The sequence below is a fragment of the Bombina bombina genome, chromosome 5 (genome assembly GCF_027579735.1).
Source record: "Bombina bombina isolate aBomBom1 chromosome 5, aBomBom1.pri, whole genome shotgun sequence".
In the NCBI taxonomy this organism is placed as follows: Eukaryota; Metazoa; Chordata; class Amphibia; order Anura; family Bombinatoridae; genus Bombina; species Bombina bombina.
In genome coordinates this window covers 898,151,100-898,167,114 of record NC_069503.1, presented here as the reverse complement: position 1 = coordinate 898,167,114, position 16,015 = coordinate 898,151,100, and the positions used below count along the sequence as shown (strand labels likewise).

Here is a 16,015-nt window from a genome sequence, read left to right as displayed (position 1 = left end):
GCATATCTGCTTTCCTCTGATATTCCTTCATCAAGTAATTGTTAAGTACTATCTTACTTTTAGTCAGGTTATTTAATATGTCAGTGGATTTAGGGTTTTTTTTTTAGTTCTGTTTCCCAGTATCTGATTTGTGAGGTTATTGAGTTCGTGAATTGCCTTTTTGTTTTTGTTTTCCCTAGCCTTATGTCTTATAAATTCTCCCCTCATTACGCATTTATGGGCCTCCCAGAGTGTTGAAGTGGTTATTTCATCGCTAGCGTTTTCTTGGAAATAATGGCTTAAGGTTAAATTTAGTTCTGTCTGAATTAGTTTGTCGTTTAACATGTACTCGTCTAGTCTCCATATGGGTGGCTTTACCGGGATATCTGGCCATGTAATGGTGCATTTTACTGGGGCATGATCTGACCATGTGGTTGGCAGTATTGTGGAGTCTTCTACCAATGTTAGCCCTACCTGGTTTGAGAGGATGTAATCTATTCTGGTGTATACATGATGTGGGTGCGAATAAAATGTATAATCCTTTTTGTGTGGATTTTTGGACCTCCATACATCGTGCAGTTTAAGTTGCTGCATTTGATTGTGTATACTCTTTATCACCCTGTGAGGCGTGCTGGTTTTACCTAGTGAGGTGTCTTGAATTGGGTCAAGTGGGACATTAAAATCTCCCCCGAGCAAAATGATACCTCTGGCGTGTTCTAGTATCAGCTGGGCAACATGTTTGAATAACAGATGTTGCCCCACATTTGGTAAGTAAATGTTTACTAATGTGACCTGTGTAGTGAAAAGTGAACCTATCACTATTAAATAAGCGCCATTGGGGTCCTTATGTACCTGCGATGGGTTGAAATGGATATGGTTTCTCATAAAAATGCCTACCCCTCCCTTTTTTGTGGGACCTGAGGCCGTAAAAGCTGTTTTGTACCTGCTATGGAAAAATTTAGGTTCTCTCCCTTTTTTAAAATGGGTTTCCTGTATGTACACTATATCCCCTTGTTCCTTATGTATGGAATTGAAGGCTATTGAGCGTTTCTCCGGACTGTTTAATCCTTTCGCATTAATGGTTATCAGTTTTATTTGTCTCCCTTGCATGTTGGTGCTTAGGCTTTAGTGCTGTATTTCTAGATGTGTTGACCTACCCTGTGTTGTCCGGTATTATGCGTGGTATATGATGAGATCTTAACTATTGCTAGCAGCCTGCGTGTTAAATAGTTAAATGCTATACTACTTAGATATGGAGCTGCGCTCTGTCTGGTAATTAGGATGTTCAAGTGTGGTACGTTCCCCTATGTGTCTGTGTGTTATCAATACAGATATATATTCTTGTACGCTGAACTTCTTTTAACTAAAAAACAGGAAGTAGGTGTAGTCCCTACCAATCTAGATCTAACTTCTTTGTCAGTAAAGTAGTTTCAAAAACTTATGATATCTAGTACAGTTATTAACCTTTAACTCAATGTAATACAATACAAATCAATGCAATTGAACAATGCAACAGAACACGATTAAAAAAACAGTTGAGGCAGTATCCCTGCCCCCCAAACCCAACATATACCTAAAATAAAAAGGAAAAGTTATACATTATTAGCATACGACCTTATGCCATCTGTCCATTTTCCTAGGTTACATGTCCTTTATCTCCCATCCGTCAACCCCCTTCTCATGGGTCAGAATCTGTAATTTCATCTGCAGTTGTCTCGCACTGTGGAGTATTCTTTATAGTGGGTGCAGTTTTCTGTGTATGAGAGCTGTTCTCACGAGGAGGTAATCTTGTTTCAACGCATCTCGCTTTTTCCATGTGTTGCAGGTTGAGCTTCAAGGCCTCACAGAAATGTGGTAGATCTTCGTGGTTTTTAAGAACTGCAGTGGTGTTGTCTCTAGTGGCAATAATGCTGACTGGAAATCCCCATCTGTATACTATCTTTTGCTCTCTTAAGATGGTTGTAATATAGTTGAGTTCTCTCCTCCTTTGAAGAGTTGTCGGGCTAAGATCCTGGAAGATTTGAATGCGGTTTCCTGCATGTGTGATATTTTGCTTTAATCTGGCTTGTCTCATTATTTCTTCTTTATCCTTAAAGTGTAACAGTTTAATTATTACATCTCTTGGTGGGGCTTTGGGTGGTGGTTTTGCCCTTAATGCTCTGTGCGCTCTTTCAAACACCAGATCTGGTGCACAATTGTCTCCTTTAACTGTTCTGAATAAGTCTTGCAAGCACCCCTCTAATGCCCCTTGTTGGACCACTTCTGGAATACCCCTTATCCTCAAGTTGTTTCTCCTTCCCCTATTGTCCAGATCTTCCACCTTATCTAATAGATGTTGTATAGTTTCTTCCTGATCGTAAGTCTGACGTGATATGTGCTGGATGTCAGTGTCCATAACATTATGGCTTTCTTCCAGAATTGTTACTCTCTGTGACACCCTAGTTAAGTCTCTTTTCAAGTCTCCATACCAGTTTTTCACTTCTGAGACCATCTCTTTAAGATCATTCTTAGTGCACAGTGGTAGTAAGTCCTCTTTTGTAAGCCCTGCTTTGTCACATGGTATTGGGGTGCTTTCCATTATGTCTTCTCGTGAATTATCTGTATTGCTGGTTACTGGGGTAGGGTCTGAGGTGTGGTCTATGGGTTTCAGGTATTGATGTAACAATTTGGACTTTGGTGTGTTGTCTAATTTATTGTCCAGTTTAATAGGTTTGCGTCCTGGCATTTCCCTTATGTGGTGAAACAGGTGCTCCACTGAGTGTGACTGCAAAAAATAAAAGATGTGCACAGTCCAATTGGTAGCCTTAATGTAGTCTTATGGTTGTAGAGCAGTGGGGAAAAAACTCTCTGGCCCCACTTGTGAGTTAAGGCGCTATTTTCCTCTTCCCTGCGAACTCCTCAAGCCACTTTGTTTATTTTGTTCTCTGTCTCTTTACCCTGTTTTCTCCCTCTCCTGTTAGGTGCTTTCGTTTTGCACTTTGTTTGTTTTGATAAAGTTTATGAGTTTGGGCACTCCTGTCTATAAATAATGTGCCCCAGAAAGAGGTGTTATTGAGTCACTTAATAGGTGCGTGTGGCCTTCCTGCCATAAATAATGTGCCCCAGTGAGAAGTGGTAATGAGTCACTTAATGAGTGTGTGTGACCCTCCTGCTAGTCGGAGCTGCTGCTCATGCAATCTTACCCGCTCCAGTGATTTAGGCCTTCCTTGGTCGCGTGACCACGTGGCGCTGCGGCTCCGGTTTTCAATTTGCTTCTCCGCTGTTTACCGCGGTCAATCAGTGTCTGCACGGAGCTTCTGTGTGAGTGTCCGCTCCAGTTAGTCCCTGTGCCTCCAGTTCGGCGCCTTATTTATACAGTTTGCTGTGGCTTTATGTCCGATGCCACCTGTCAGTCCTCTCTCCTCCGCTGTTTCCCGATTTTTGCCAATTTTTTTTTTTTTTCACTGCTGGTATCTGTGAAGTGTTGAATGACAGATGGTCCCAAGTTGAGAGTGTAATAATGCCAAAGGCTGCTATTTTAGTTGGGTTTGGGGTGCTAGGGCATGGGAGCTATTGAGTCACACAGCCATCTTCCAGACCGGCTAAGCCCCGCCTCCTAAATTATGTTTTTTAACTTTTTTAATGCTATAACGGTAATGGTAAGTGCTGTTTGCCTGCCATAATATTCAATTGATGGGGGGGGTGGAATAACGATTAGTGGTTTGCAGGTATTACCAATTTGATGAATGAAAGTCTCTCTCAAATTTTTTTTTTTTTATTCTATCCTGACTTGAGTGAGTACACTCAGTTTACATTCACTTTAATGTCGCGCCCCCCCCGCCCATATACCAAACACATCTATGTATCGCCACCATACTGTTCCAAACTGTAAAAAAAATCGGGGATTTTTATATACAAACTTTTTTTCTTCGAAATTTCCCATATATATTTGGCATATGAGGAGGTGGTGACATTTGAGCCCATAGCAATTCTCTTCTGAATGTAAAATTAATCTTGAAATAAGAAATAATTAGAATAAAATAGTAACCTCAATGAGACATCAGCTTATCAACAAACTGATGGTTATAATGTAAAGTTTTCATCACTGCTCCTATCCCACACTCATGGCCAATGGATTTGTATAAACGCACCACATCTAGGGTATATAAAATAGTTGTTATGGGGAAACTCCATTTGTTGTGTGAAAAAATCCCATAATTTACACTAGCCACAATTGGACCGCCAGGGGTTTAATCATAGTTTAAAAATCAAGTGTTTTTTTTTTTTTTTTTTAGGTAATATAATTTTAAACAAATTTACAATTTACTTTTATCCCCAATTTTGCTTTGTTCTCTTGGTATTCTTAGTTGAAAGCTAAACCTAGCAGGTTCATATACAAATTTTTTAGACCTTGAAGACTGCCTCTAATCTGCATTTTTTTTTTTTTTTTAAGTCAAAATAGAGATTAACAAACAAAATTCGCCCTTGAGCCAATATTACATCACAATAAGTAATACAATATCTATAAGCTAATATTGTTGACAAAACAAAATGCACATGTAAAAAGAAAGTTACATATCAAATCTGAACATGGTGATAGACAAGATTTTAGGCGAAATGGAATAGGACTTCATTTTATGTTATATGATTAACGGATGATCTCCACACTGCAATAGAAAACACTCTTTAAATTATCTGAGTTAAAGGTATCAGCCTGTGGGGAATCAGCATATGTATCGGCCACTCTTGGGCCGAGGTGTATATAGGGGGGGAGGGAAGATCAGCGGGCAAGAGCCGCTCAGATATAAGGGGGAGATGGAGGGGCGGAGCCTTTTGACCAAGGCGGTGCAGCTTATAGTATAGTTGAGTATGAGGTGGTGTCCTCGACCATTAGATAACTACTAAAGATAATACTAGAGTTATTAGGTTCCTATTTCGAAGAAGTCAACCAAACTTATCCCTGCTTATGTAGAGTAAAAGTATATACTGTAGTGTGATGGGTGTATTAGGAAATTAGTATACTGTGTAGCTATACAGTCAATAGGCTTAATAAAAGTCAGACACAGCCCCTGTAGACACAGTTTTGTTACACATATTAGCTAGGGAAAAGTATAATTGGATCCCACTACAGCAATTGAGGTAGAACAGCTAACTTAAAACATTAGCTAAACATTATAACACATTCCTCTGATTACCTGCATACTAGATATATTTATATAGATGACTACATAAGTCTATAGGTCGCGGCAGGTATTTAAAAACATGGAACTTATAGTAGAGAAAGCTAGGGCCGCTGTAGACAATATTCTCCTAAAGTGACATCGTAAACCAATAGCATTACAAGACATAGGACTGCCCTAAAATTTACCTTGTATGTAGATCAACTATTTTAAAACATTACACAACATTGTGTCCAACCAAAGATCTAGGGAATAGGGCCACACCAGGATGTCCAGGCCAGCAGCTCATAACACGTCTATATGGTACTATCTCGGCCGCCAACAGCACCGCACAGACATGGAACAGTTAGAATCACTCATGTTGTGGTTAAATAAATATAAAATGTAGTAGAATAAACCGACAGCAATATAAAATAGAAACACTATATGGGAGCTCCTGTACATGTCAAGTGTGGACCAAGCTATAAAGAAATTAGAGATGATAGTCACTCATGTAATCTTACATAACATTATGAGAGATTTCCTTATGGAGTAGAAAATACTGTAGTGTGGATATTAATGACCTATATATTATGTATTACTTAACTCAACTTCTGAGGAGAAAACAGTGAGGGACATAACCTTCTGTAATTTACATTGGGGCTACATATGATAACATAATAAAGACAAATTCATTCAATATCTAAAAACTGTATCTAAGGTAGACCTGCTACCTGGCCATAGGACGCGTCAGTGCTACCTATAAGCTATAGCGCTCCAAGTGAAATAAAATGTGTTAGTATTCGACAAATATCTGTAAAACAATTTATACAGCTAAACAAACTAGCATGTTACACCTCACACGCTAACAGGTATATTAACAGTAATGTAAACTAGACGCGCGTGATGTGTAAGTTTCAAGCTCTGCAATAGCAGTACACGCAGACAAGGAACCTAAAATAGCTAGTGACATAACATATAATATGAAACTTAACATAGCTGCTCTAACATAGAAGTGCTAGTTTTTTGTGATGAGCAGAGACCTACCATAGATTGTACACGAGTAGACAACATATTACACTAACATGAACCCATCGGTGCAGAGTGATATATAAACTGAAATAACCACTTATATTAATGCATGGGCACAGAGAATTAAACTAACCAGTTAACAATTTCACAACAACAAAACTCAAATACCCTCTATGTCCATGAAGAAAGCAGAGCCATAACATTAGCCTACACCAACCGTCGGCGATTGAGACATGAAGGTAGCGAGGATCTTGATATGGATAGCAGTGATTGTCAGGCTGTCTGTGTGGGTAGTGTCGGCTCTTAATGGAGAGAAACGCTCAGATTGTAATTGATGTAAAGGTAGGTTGCGAAAGAAGTTTGTCGGTACTAGGGTAACCAAGTACACTCTTCGTAAGGGGCAAACACTCACTGTCCAGGGACCCAACAGTTACAGCTGATAAATTATCTGAGGTTGAACCTGCAGGATCTATGTTGCCCGGTTGTTGTAGAATGGTGGTAGAAGCCCTACAGAATTCGACCTGGTCAACTGAGTGAAGGGGAGTGGTTTTCTCGGCATATCCAACTTGTGAGAGTAGATCTGCGAAGGTCTCCTGTATCGACCTTGTTAAGTTCTGAAAGTGAGTGTCCAGAAGCTGATTAACATGCGACTCCCATTGATCCATAAAAGCCATGACTGTGTAATAGTGGTTCTCAGTATCTACGACTGTAGATGTAAAGCAGCCACAGGATACGAAGTATATTCTTGCCACTAATCAGACTTAGGTTAATTTTTACTTTGTCACATTACTGTAGTGTTATGAAGCAGGCTGTTTCATTTGTTATGGTGACCGCAGTGAGCGGCTGTAAAAATGGCGGTTCAGTGAGCCGTGTCCCAGCACCTCCCTTCTCTGTAACTATCAATAGCGAGTTAAGTTGAGACAGATTTACCCTGTTTATTGAATTCAGGTGTAGTTTTATTGCGCAGGCTTGTGTGCTCCTCTACTCCTCGTCATCTGTCTGTTAGTCTCCTCTGCTGATCGCAACAGGCGTCTGCTAAGATGGCGAATCTGCCACGCTGTAAGTTGCTTTTAGGATCTAAATATCTCACACAGTTCTCTCTTTTATCAGGTTATGTGTACATAACTTTGCTGCCAGAAGATTAGGGGATGTCTTCTCTAGGTTTTTAGTCAGTTTATCTCATTGTTGAGCTTTCATAATAACTTTCCCTGCCTTGTATGGACGGAGCTCAGTGACTAAGCCTCCATTACTGTGCTCCTCCAGGCTCCGCTCCCTCTAATCTGCATTTTGACCACTAGAGGGCATTAGTTCATGTGTTTCATATAGATAAAATTGAGCTCATGCACGTGAAGTTACCCTGGAGTGAGCACTGATTGTCTAAAATGCAAGTCTGTCAAAAGAACTGAAATAAGTAGGGGAGTTTGCAGAAGCATAGATACAAGGTAATCAGAGGTAAAAAGTGTATTATTATAACTGTGTTGGTTATGCAATACTGGGGAATGGCTAATAAAGGCATTGTCTTTCTTTTTAAACAACAAAAATTCTGGTGTTGACTGTCCCTCTAACGTGCATACTGAGCCACTAGGTGGCAGTGTAGAATCACAGCTGTGATTTTTATGAATATTTGATTTTGTATCTTACCTGTATTGTCGGTGAATGGCACTGAATTTGGTGTTAAATATGGCATATGATTAAGGGTGAGTGAACCAGAAACTTTGCTTGTAACTTGGACCTACGTGTTCCAAAAAAGTTTTGAGAAATTCCATGATGCTGTGGGAACTTTTTTGGATTTTCTGGGGTGTATGCAGTTTCCCTATCCCAGACGTACACCTGAGACAGAGTTGGTAAGGTGCTGTATATATGTACTGTTGTATTCTTTGAAGATATACCTCGGTAAGTATCTGGAGCACTCCATGGCATCATACTGCCATATGGTACTCCAGACATGTGCATGCTCCTGAGCTTTACGTCCCTGCTTTTCAACAAGATACCAACAGAGCAAAGAAAGATTGCAAATAGAATCTAATTGGAAAGTTGTTTAAAACTGCATGCTTTATCTGAGTCATGAATTGTCTGTCCCTTTACCTAAAATAAAACATTCTTTTTATTGTGGAAAAGATCTATGTAAGTGATGTCATTGCAGTCCTTTAGCTACCTTAGTGTAACTGTCGTTGACATATTACCTGTTACGTCACCTTTTTATATATAAAATACCTTAGTGAGTTGGACTATTATTGCACTGGAATGCCCATTTTAAATGCTGATCCTAAAAACCTACATTTATATACAATCAATGGCTTTATTGGAAGAATTCTTGGTCTGCAAAATACAAATTTTCTTTAAGTTTTTTTTAAGATGATTTTATAATGTGAGACTCTTACATTTTCAGAGTAACACTGTTTGCTCCAAAAGACATTGTAAAGTCTTATTTTCCTGGCTGACCATATCGGCACTCATTTTTAACTGAAATTAACTTTGAGTTATCACCTTGCTAGGATTGGTTAGTATATTCATTAGTTTGCCCCCCCCCCCCCATTTCAGCTCCTCGGTAGGAGTAGGATAATGTTTCAAATTTACTGCCACAAGCTTCTGAAGGGGGGGTTCTGTATTTTTAAGTTTTTTTTTTTTCTAGGAATCTGTATGACCTGTACAGGAAGATATGTGATCTATTTTCTAACATACAGAATATGCCATGGAAATAGCGCTGCTATGAAAGATCGGTCATTCAATACTCTTAATGCACAGTACAAGGGAGTAACACTGTCTGGGAGAAAGCTGTAGCAACATATGGGAAGGCACTCACCCTGGGGTTCATCCTTCCTACTGCTTTATGCTCATAGTGGAGAATCTGCCTTAAGTTTATCTGGTCTCAGATATGTGGGTGGGGGAAGAGAGCACCAACAAAAGAAGGCTAGGTGGATGTAGTAAGACTAAAATTTATTTATAACATCAATATAAAATCAATCACAATATCTAACATATTAAAAAACTTCATGGATCCATGATGCAGATATAAACCGTACAATACAATATAGTTTTCACAATAAGGTGGAGAATCTGCCTTAAAGGGACACTAAACCCAAACATTTTCTTTCATGATTAAGGTAGAGAATACAATTTTAAACAACATTCCAATTTACTTCTATTATCTAATTTGCTTCATTCTTTAGATATACTTTAATGAAGAAATAGCAATGCACACAGTGAACCAATCACAGGAGGCATCTATGTGCAGCTCCCAATCAGCAGCTACTAAGCATATCTAGATATGCTTTTCAGCAAAGAATATCAAGATAATGAAGCAAAATAGAAAATAGAAGTAAATTAGAAAGTTGTTTATATTTGTATGCTCTTTCTAAATTGTGAAAGAAAAAATTTGGGTTTCATGTCCCTTTAAGTATATCTGGTCTCATCCATAAGGACTGTCCTGCCCTAAAGTACCAGTTTATTTCTCCAGGGTTAGCCACTTATTCAGAGACATACGTTTTTTTGGCTGTATGGGCTTTATCTGTGGAAATGCAGATTTATCTTTATGCAAATTGTCTTAGTTGGGATTTGACTAAAAATTGATTTACTCAACATCTAGTTTTGGACCTGCTTACAATGACCTTTTTATTTCCTAAATTGGGTTTTTAAAGTGGTGCTAAGAATGTATATTTTCCTTTTAAAAGGGACATAAAACCCCCATATTTTTCTTTCAATATTAAGAGCATGCAATTTTGAACAGCTGTTTAATTTTACTTATATTGTCACATTTTCTTTGTTCTTTTGGTAACCTTTGTTGGAAAGCAGATACATAAACTCAATAGTGCAAGTGTCTTAAGTATGGCAGCAGTTTTGCAAGAATGTTGTACTTTTTTCCTGTCAGAATACCATTTTTTTTTTTTTTTTCATGTTGCTTTAAATAGCGCATCATAATATTTTGCCTTAGTATTTAAACTCAGTCAAGTATATCAGAAGGGCTGGGATAGGCAGTAGCTTGGCTTGTGGGGAAACTTATCCCAAGACCCAGTTATAAGCTTCTGTCACTAACTTGCCCTCCAGTAAATCTGCAAACTGATGGACAATTTCTAATTATAGACCAGACACCTTAGCTTTTTAGGTAACTACTGATGCAAATAGGCAAATGCTGCAGGCTTATTTAAAGGGGCATGTAACCCATTTAAAAAAAAAAAAAAAAAAAAAAAAAAAAATCATTTCATGATTCAGATGGAACATACAATTTTTAAAATGACTTTCCAGTTTATTTCTATCATCTAATTTGCTTTGTTCTCTTGGTCTCCATTATTGGAGAAGCAGGAATGCACAACTGGAAGCGAGCTGTACACATTAGTAAGCCAATGACGAGGTATATATGTTTAGTTACCAATCAGCAGCTAGCTACCAACTCCTAAGTTTACCTAGGTATGCTTTTATCAAACTATACCAAGAAAACAAAGAAAATTTTAGCTAATAGAAGTAAATTGGAAAGTTGATTAAAATTTGTATTCTCCATCTGAATCGCAAAAGAACATTTTGAGATTTTATGTCCCTTTAAAGGGACATTACACACTAAATACATGCTAGATAGAATGATGCATTCAAAGAAAAGATTAGTCCACGACTAACATGTGGATGTATTTTTTTTAAAGTTTCATTAGTTGTTTAAAAAGTGACAAAATAAGTGTAAAGTTTTAGTGTCTATAAAACACTGGGAGCTGCCATGTTGTAACTTGTGTTACCTTCTCTGCTGTGGCCAATTAGGGTCAGTTATAAATAGGTCACTAGAGTGTGCAGCTAATGGTTGTGCTAGATTTAACAGTGTTCTGCACTTACATTTCTAACAGGAACTGAAAAGCTCACAGTTTCAGAATGGAATTACAGGCAAAGAGGACAAAATAAATAATGAAAGTATATTGCAGAGTTGTTTTATTATATACAATTTATCATTTTATATTACCATCTCAAAGTGTTTAATGTCCCTTTAAGTCCGAGATTACATTTGCCACAGATTAATGTACTAATGCAATGTATATTTGTTCAAATTGTTTTCTGTCTTGATTGTGCATAATTGAATTAGTATAACAAATTGACTAGTTTATCTTCCTATGTAAATCCAGTACCTTAAAGGGACAGTCGAGTCCAAAAAAACCTTTCATTTTTCAAATAGGGCATGTAATTTTAAACAACTTTCCAATTTACTTTTATCAACAATTTTGCTTTGTTCTCTTCCTATTCTAGTTGAAAGCAAACCTAGGAAGGCACATATGATTTATAAGCCTTTGAAGGCCGCCTCTATTTTCTTTACTTTTCACAGCAGGGGAGAGCAAGCTCATGTAGGCCATATAGATAGCATTGTGATCACGCCCGTGGCTAGTGGCAGACACTGCACTAATTGGCTAAAATGCAAGTTAATAGATAACTAAAAGTCATGTGATTAGGGGCGGTCAGAAGATGCTTAGATACAAGTTAGTCACAGAAGTAAAAAGTATATTAATATAACAGTGTTGATTTTGCAAAACTGGGGAATGGGTAATAAAGGGATTATCTATCTTTTTAAACAACAAAAATTCTGGTGTTGACTGTCCCTTTTTAAGTTTGCCAGCAGGTGTCTCTGTTACAAATCAGTGTCATGCCACTAAAGCACTTTTTTTTTTTTTTTTTTTTTTCTGTTGAGCAGAGAGTGCATCGCTTAATGGGGATGAAAAAAATGCCCATCAGTTCTCGGCTTGGGTGTCCTTTTTTGAAATCTATAATGAGTACATTTATGACTTGCTAGACCAGTTCCCATCATCAAAAAATCAGAAGCGAAACACTTTAAAAATCTGTGATGACCAGTCTGGCTCTTCTTATGTAAAAGGTAAGTCTTTCTGGGCTTTATTCTAAAAGCTGGTATTAATAATGGTATAGGAATCCATATTTCAGTGAAGTAATCCGTATGTTTCGAGCTTACACCACCTTAAGGTTTTTACTGACATTAAAAGCCAAAAAGAAAATTGTATAAGGTCAAAACACGTTTTGTTATTGCATTGTTGCCTGTATAGAACAGCACTGAAGCTTTTTTTTTGCAAGGGTTTAAAGGGCCATGATACCCACATTTTTTTTCTTTCATGATTTAGAAAGAGAATGCATTTCTCCAACATAGGTGTGTCCGGTCCACGGCGTCATCCTTACTTGTGGGATATTCTCTTCCCCAACAGGAAATGGCAAAGAGCCCAGCAAAGCTGGTCACATGATCCCTCCTAGGCTCCGCCTTCCCCAGTCATTCTCTTTGCCGTTGTACAGGCAACATCTCCACGGAGATGGCTTAGAGTTTTTTAGTGTTTAACTGTAGTTTTTATTATTCAATCAAGAGTTTGTTATTTTAAAATAGTGCTGGTATGTACTATTTACTCTGAAACAGAAAAGAGATGAAGATTTCTGTTTGTAAGAGGAAAATGATTTTAGCAACCGTTACTAAAATCGATGGCTGTTTCCACACAGGACTGTTGAGAGGAATTAACTTCAGTTGGGGGAACAGTGAGCAGACTTTTGCTGCTTGAGGTATGACACATTCTAACAAGACGATGTAATGCTGGAAGCTGTCATTTTCCCTATGGGATCCGGTAAGCCATTTTTATTACAGAAAGAAAAAAAGGGCTTCACAAGGGCTTTTTAAGACTGTAGACATTTTCTGGGCTAAATCGATTTATATATAAACATATTTTATACTCCATAGCCTTGAGGAATTATTTTAATCTTGGGAATTATGTAAAATAACCGGCAGGCACTGTATTGGACACCTTATTCTCTAGGGGCTTTCCCTAATCATAGGCAGAGTCTCATTTTCGCGCCTCTATTGCGCACTTGTTTTTGAGAAGCATGACATGCAGATGCATGTGTGAGGAGCTCTGATACATAGAAAAGACTTTCTGAAGGCGTCATTTGGTATCGTATTCCCCTTTGGGCTTGGTTGGGTCTCAGCAAAGCAGATACCAGGGACTGTAAAGGGGTTAAATATAAAAACGGCTCCGGTTCCGTTATTTTAAGGGTTAAAGCTTCCAAATTTGGTGTGCAATATTTTTAAGGCTTTAAGACACTGTGGTGAAATTTTGGTGAATTTTGAACAATTCCTTCATACTTTTTCGCAATTGCAGTAATAAAGTGTGTTCAGTTTAAAATTTAAAGTGACAGTAACGGTTTATTTTAAAACGTTTTTTGTACTTTATCAAGTTTTTGCCTGTTTAACATGTCTGAACTACCAGACTGTGTTCTGAATGTGGGGAAGCCAAGGTTCCTTCTCATTTAAATAGATGTGATTTATGTGACACAAAATTTAGAGAAAATGATGCCCAAGATGATTCCTCAAGTGAGGGGAGTAAGCATGGTACTGCATCATCCCCTCCTTCGTCTACACCAGTCTTGCCCACACAGGAGGCCCCTAGTACATCTAGCGCGCCAATACTCCTTACTATGCAACAATTAACGGCTGTAATGGATAATTCTATCAAAAACATTTTAGCCAAAATGCCCACTTATCAGCGAAAGCGCGACTGCTCTGTTTTAGAAAATACTGAAGAGCATGAGGACGCTGATGATATTGGTTCTGAAGGGCCCCTACCCCAGTCGGAGGGGGCCAGGGAGGTTTTGTCTGAGGGAGAAATTTCAGATTCAGGGAAAATTTCTCAACAAGCTGAACCTGATGTGATTACATTTAAATTTAAATTGGAACATCTCCGCGCTCTGCTTAAGGAGGTGTTATCCACTCTGGATGATTGTGAGAATTTGGTCATTCCAGAGAAACTATGTAAAATGGACAAGTTCCTAGAGGTCCCAGGGCCCCCCGAAGCTTTTCCTATACCCAAGCGGGTGGCGGACATTGTAAATAAAGAATGGGAAAGGCCCGGTATACCTTTCGTCCCTCCCCCCATATTTAAAAAATTGTTTCCTATGGTCGACCCCAGAAAGGACTTATGGCAGACAGTCCCCAAGGTCGAGGGGGCGGTTTCTACTCTAAACAAACGCACCACTATACCCATAGAAGATAGTTGTGCTTTCAAAGATCCTATGGATAAAAAATTAGGTTTGCTTAAAAAGATGTTTGTTCAGCAAGGTTACCTTCTACAACCAATTTCATGCATTGTTCCTGTCACTACAGCAGCGTGTTTCTGGTTCGATGAGCTAGAAAAGGCGCTCAATAATAATTCTTCTTCTTATGAGGAGATTATGGACAGAATTCATGCTCTCAAATTGGCTAATTCTTTCACCCTAGACGCCACTTTGCAATTGGCTAGGTTAGCGGCGAAAAATTCTGGTTTTGCTATTGTGGCGCGCAGAGCGCTTTGGTTAAAATCTTGGTCAGCGGATGCGTCTTCCAAGAACAAATTGCTTAACATTCCTTTCAAGGGGAAAACGCTGTTTGGCCCTGACTTGAAAGAGATTATCTCTGATATCACTGGGGGCAAGGGCCACGCCCTTCCTCAGGATAGGTCTTTCAAGGCCAAAAATAAACCTAATTTTCGTCCCTTTCGCAGAAACGGACCAGCCCCAAGTGCTACGTCCTCTAAGCAAGAGGGTAATACTTCTCAAGCCAAGCCAGCCTGGAGACCAATGCAAGGCTGGAACAAAGGAAAGCAGGCCAAGAAACCTGCCACTGCTACCAAGACAGCATGAGATGTTGGCCCCCGATCCGGGACCGGATCTGGTGGGGGGCAGACTCTCTCTCTTCGCTCAGGCTTGGGCAAGAGATGTTCTGGATCCTTGGGCACTAGAAATAGTCTCCCAAGGTTATCTTCTGGAATTCAAGGGGCTTCCCCCAAGGGGGAGGTTCCACAGGTCTCAATTGTCTTCAGACCACATAAAAAGACAGGCATTCTTACATTGTGTAGAAGACCTGTTAAAAATGGGAGTGATTCATCCTGTTCCTTTAGGAGAACAAGGGATGGGGTTCTACTCCAATCTGTTCGTAGTTCCCAAAAAAGAGGGAACATTCAGACCAATCTTAGATCTCAAGATCCTAAACAAGTTTCTCAAGGTTCCATCGTTCAAAATGGAAACCATTCGAACAATTCTTCCTTCCATCCAGGAAGGTCAATTCATGACCACGGTGGATTTAAAGGATGCGTATCTACATATTCCTATCCACAAGGAACATCATCGGTTCCTAAGGTTCGCATTCTTGGACAAGCATTACCAGTTTGTGGCACTTCCGTTCGGATTAGCCACTGCTCCAAGGATTTTCACAAAGGTACTAGGGTCCCTTCTAGCGGTGCTAAGACCAAGGGGCATTGCAGTAGTACCTTACTTGGACGACATTCTGATTCAAGCGTCGTCCCTTCCTCTAGCAAAGGCTCACATGGACATTGTCCTGGCCTTTCTCAGATCTCACGGGTGGAAAGTGAACGTAGAAAAAAGTTCTCTATCTCCGTCAACAAGGGTTCCCTTCTTGGGAACAATAATAGACTCCTTAGAAATGAGGATTTTTCTGACAGAGGCCAGAAAATCAAAACTTCTAAACTCTTGTCAAATACTTCATTCTGTTCCTCTTCCTTCCATAGCGCAGTGCATGGAAGTAATAGGTTTGATGGTAGCGGCAATGGACATAGTTCCTTTTGCGCGAATTCATCTAAGACCATTACAACTGTGCATGCTCAGTCAGTGGAATGGGGACTATACAGACTTGTCTCCGACGATACAAGTAGATCAGAGGACCAGAGATTCACTCCGTTGGTGGCTGTCCCTGGACAACCTGTCACAGGGGATGAGCTTCCGCAGACCAGAGTGGGTCATTGTCACGACCAACGCCAGTCTGGTGGGCTGGGGCGCGGTCTGGGGACCCCTGAAAGCTCAGGGTCTTTGGTCTCGGGAAGAATCTCTTCTCCCGATAAATATTCTGGAACTGAGAGCGA

The 16,015-nt window shown here is 39.3% G+C and overlaps 1 protein-coding gene across 1 annotated transcript in view; it reads left to right on the top strand.

Annotated features, from left to right (window-relative positions):
* Positions 1-16,015, top strand: part of LOC128661655 (kinesin-like protein KIF20A) — a 368,820-nt gene that overhangs the window by 30,680 nt on the left and 322,125 nt on the right. The window contains exon 8 of the mRNA XM_053715886.1: positions 11,813-11,988. Within this exon, the coding sequence (XP_053571861.1) occupies positions 11,813-11,988 (176 nt within the window). The remainder of the gene's footprint in view (positions 1-11,812; positions 11,989-16,015) is intronic.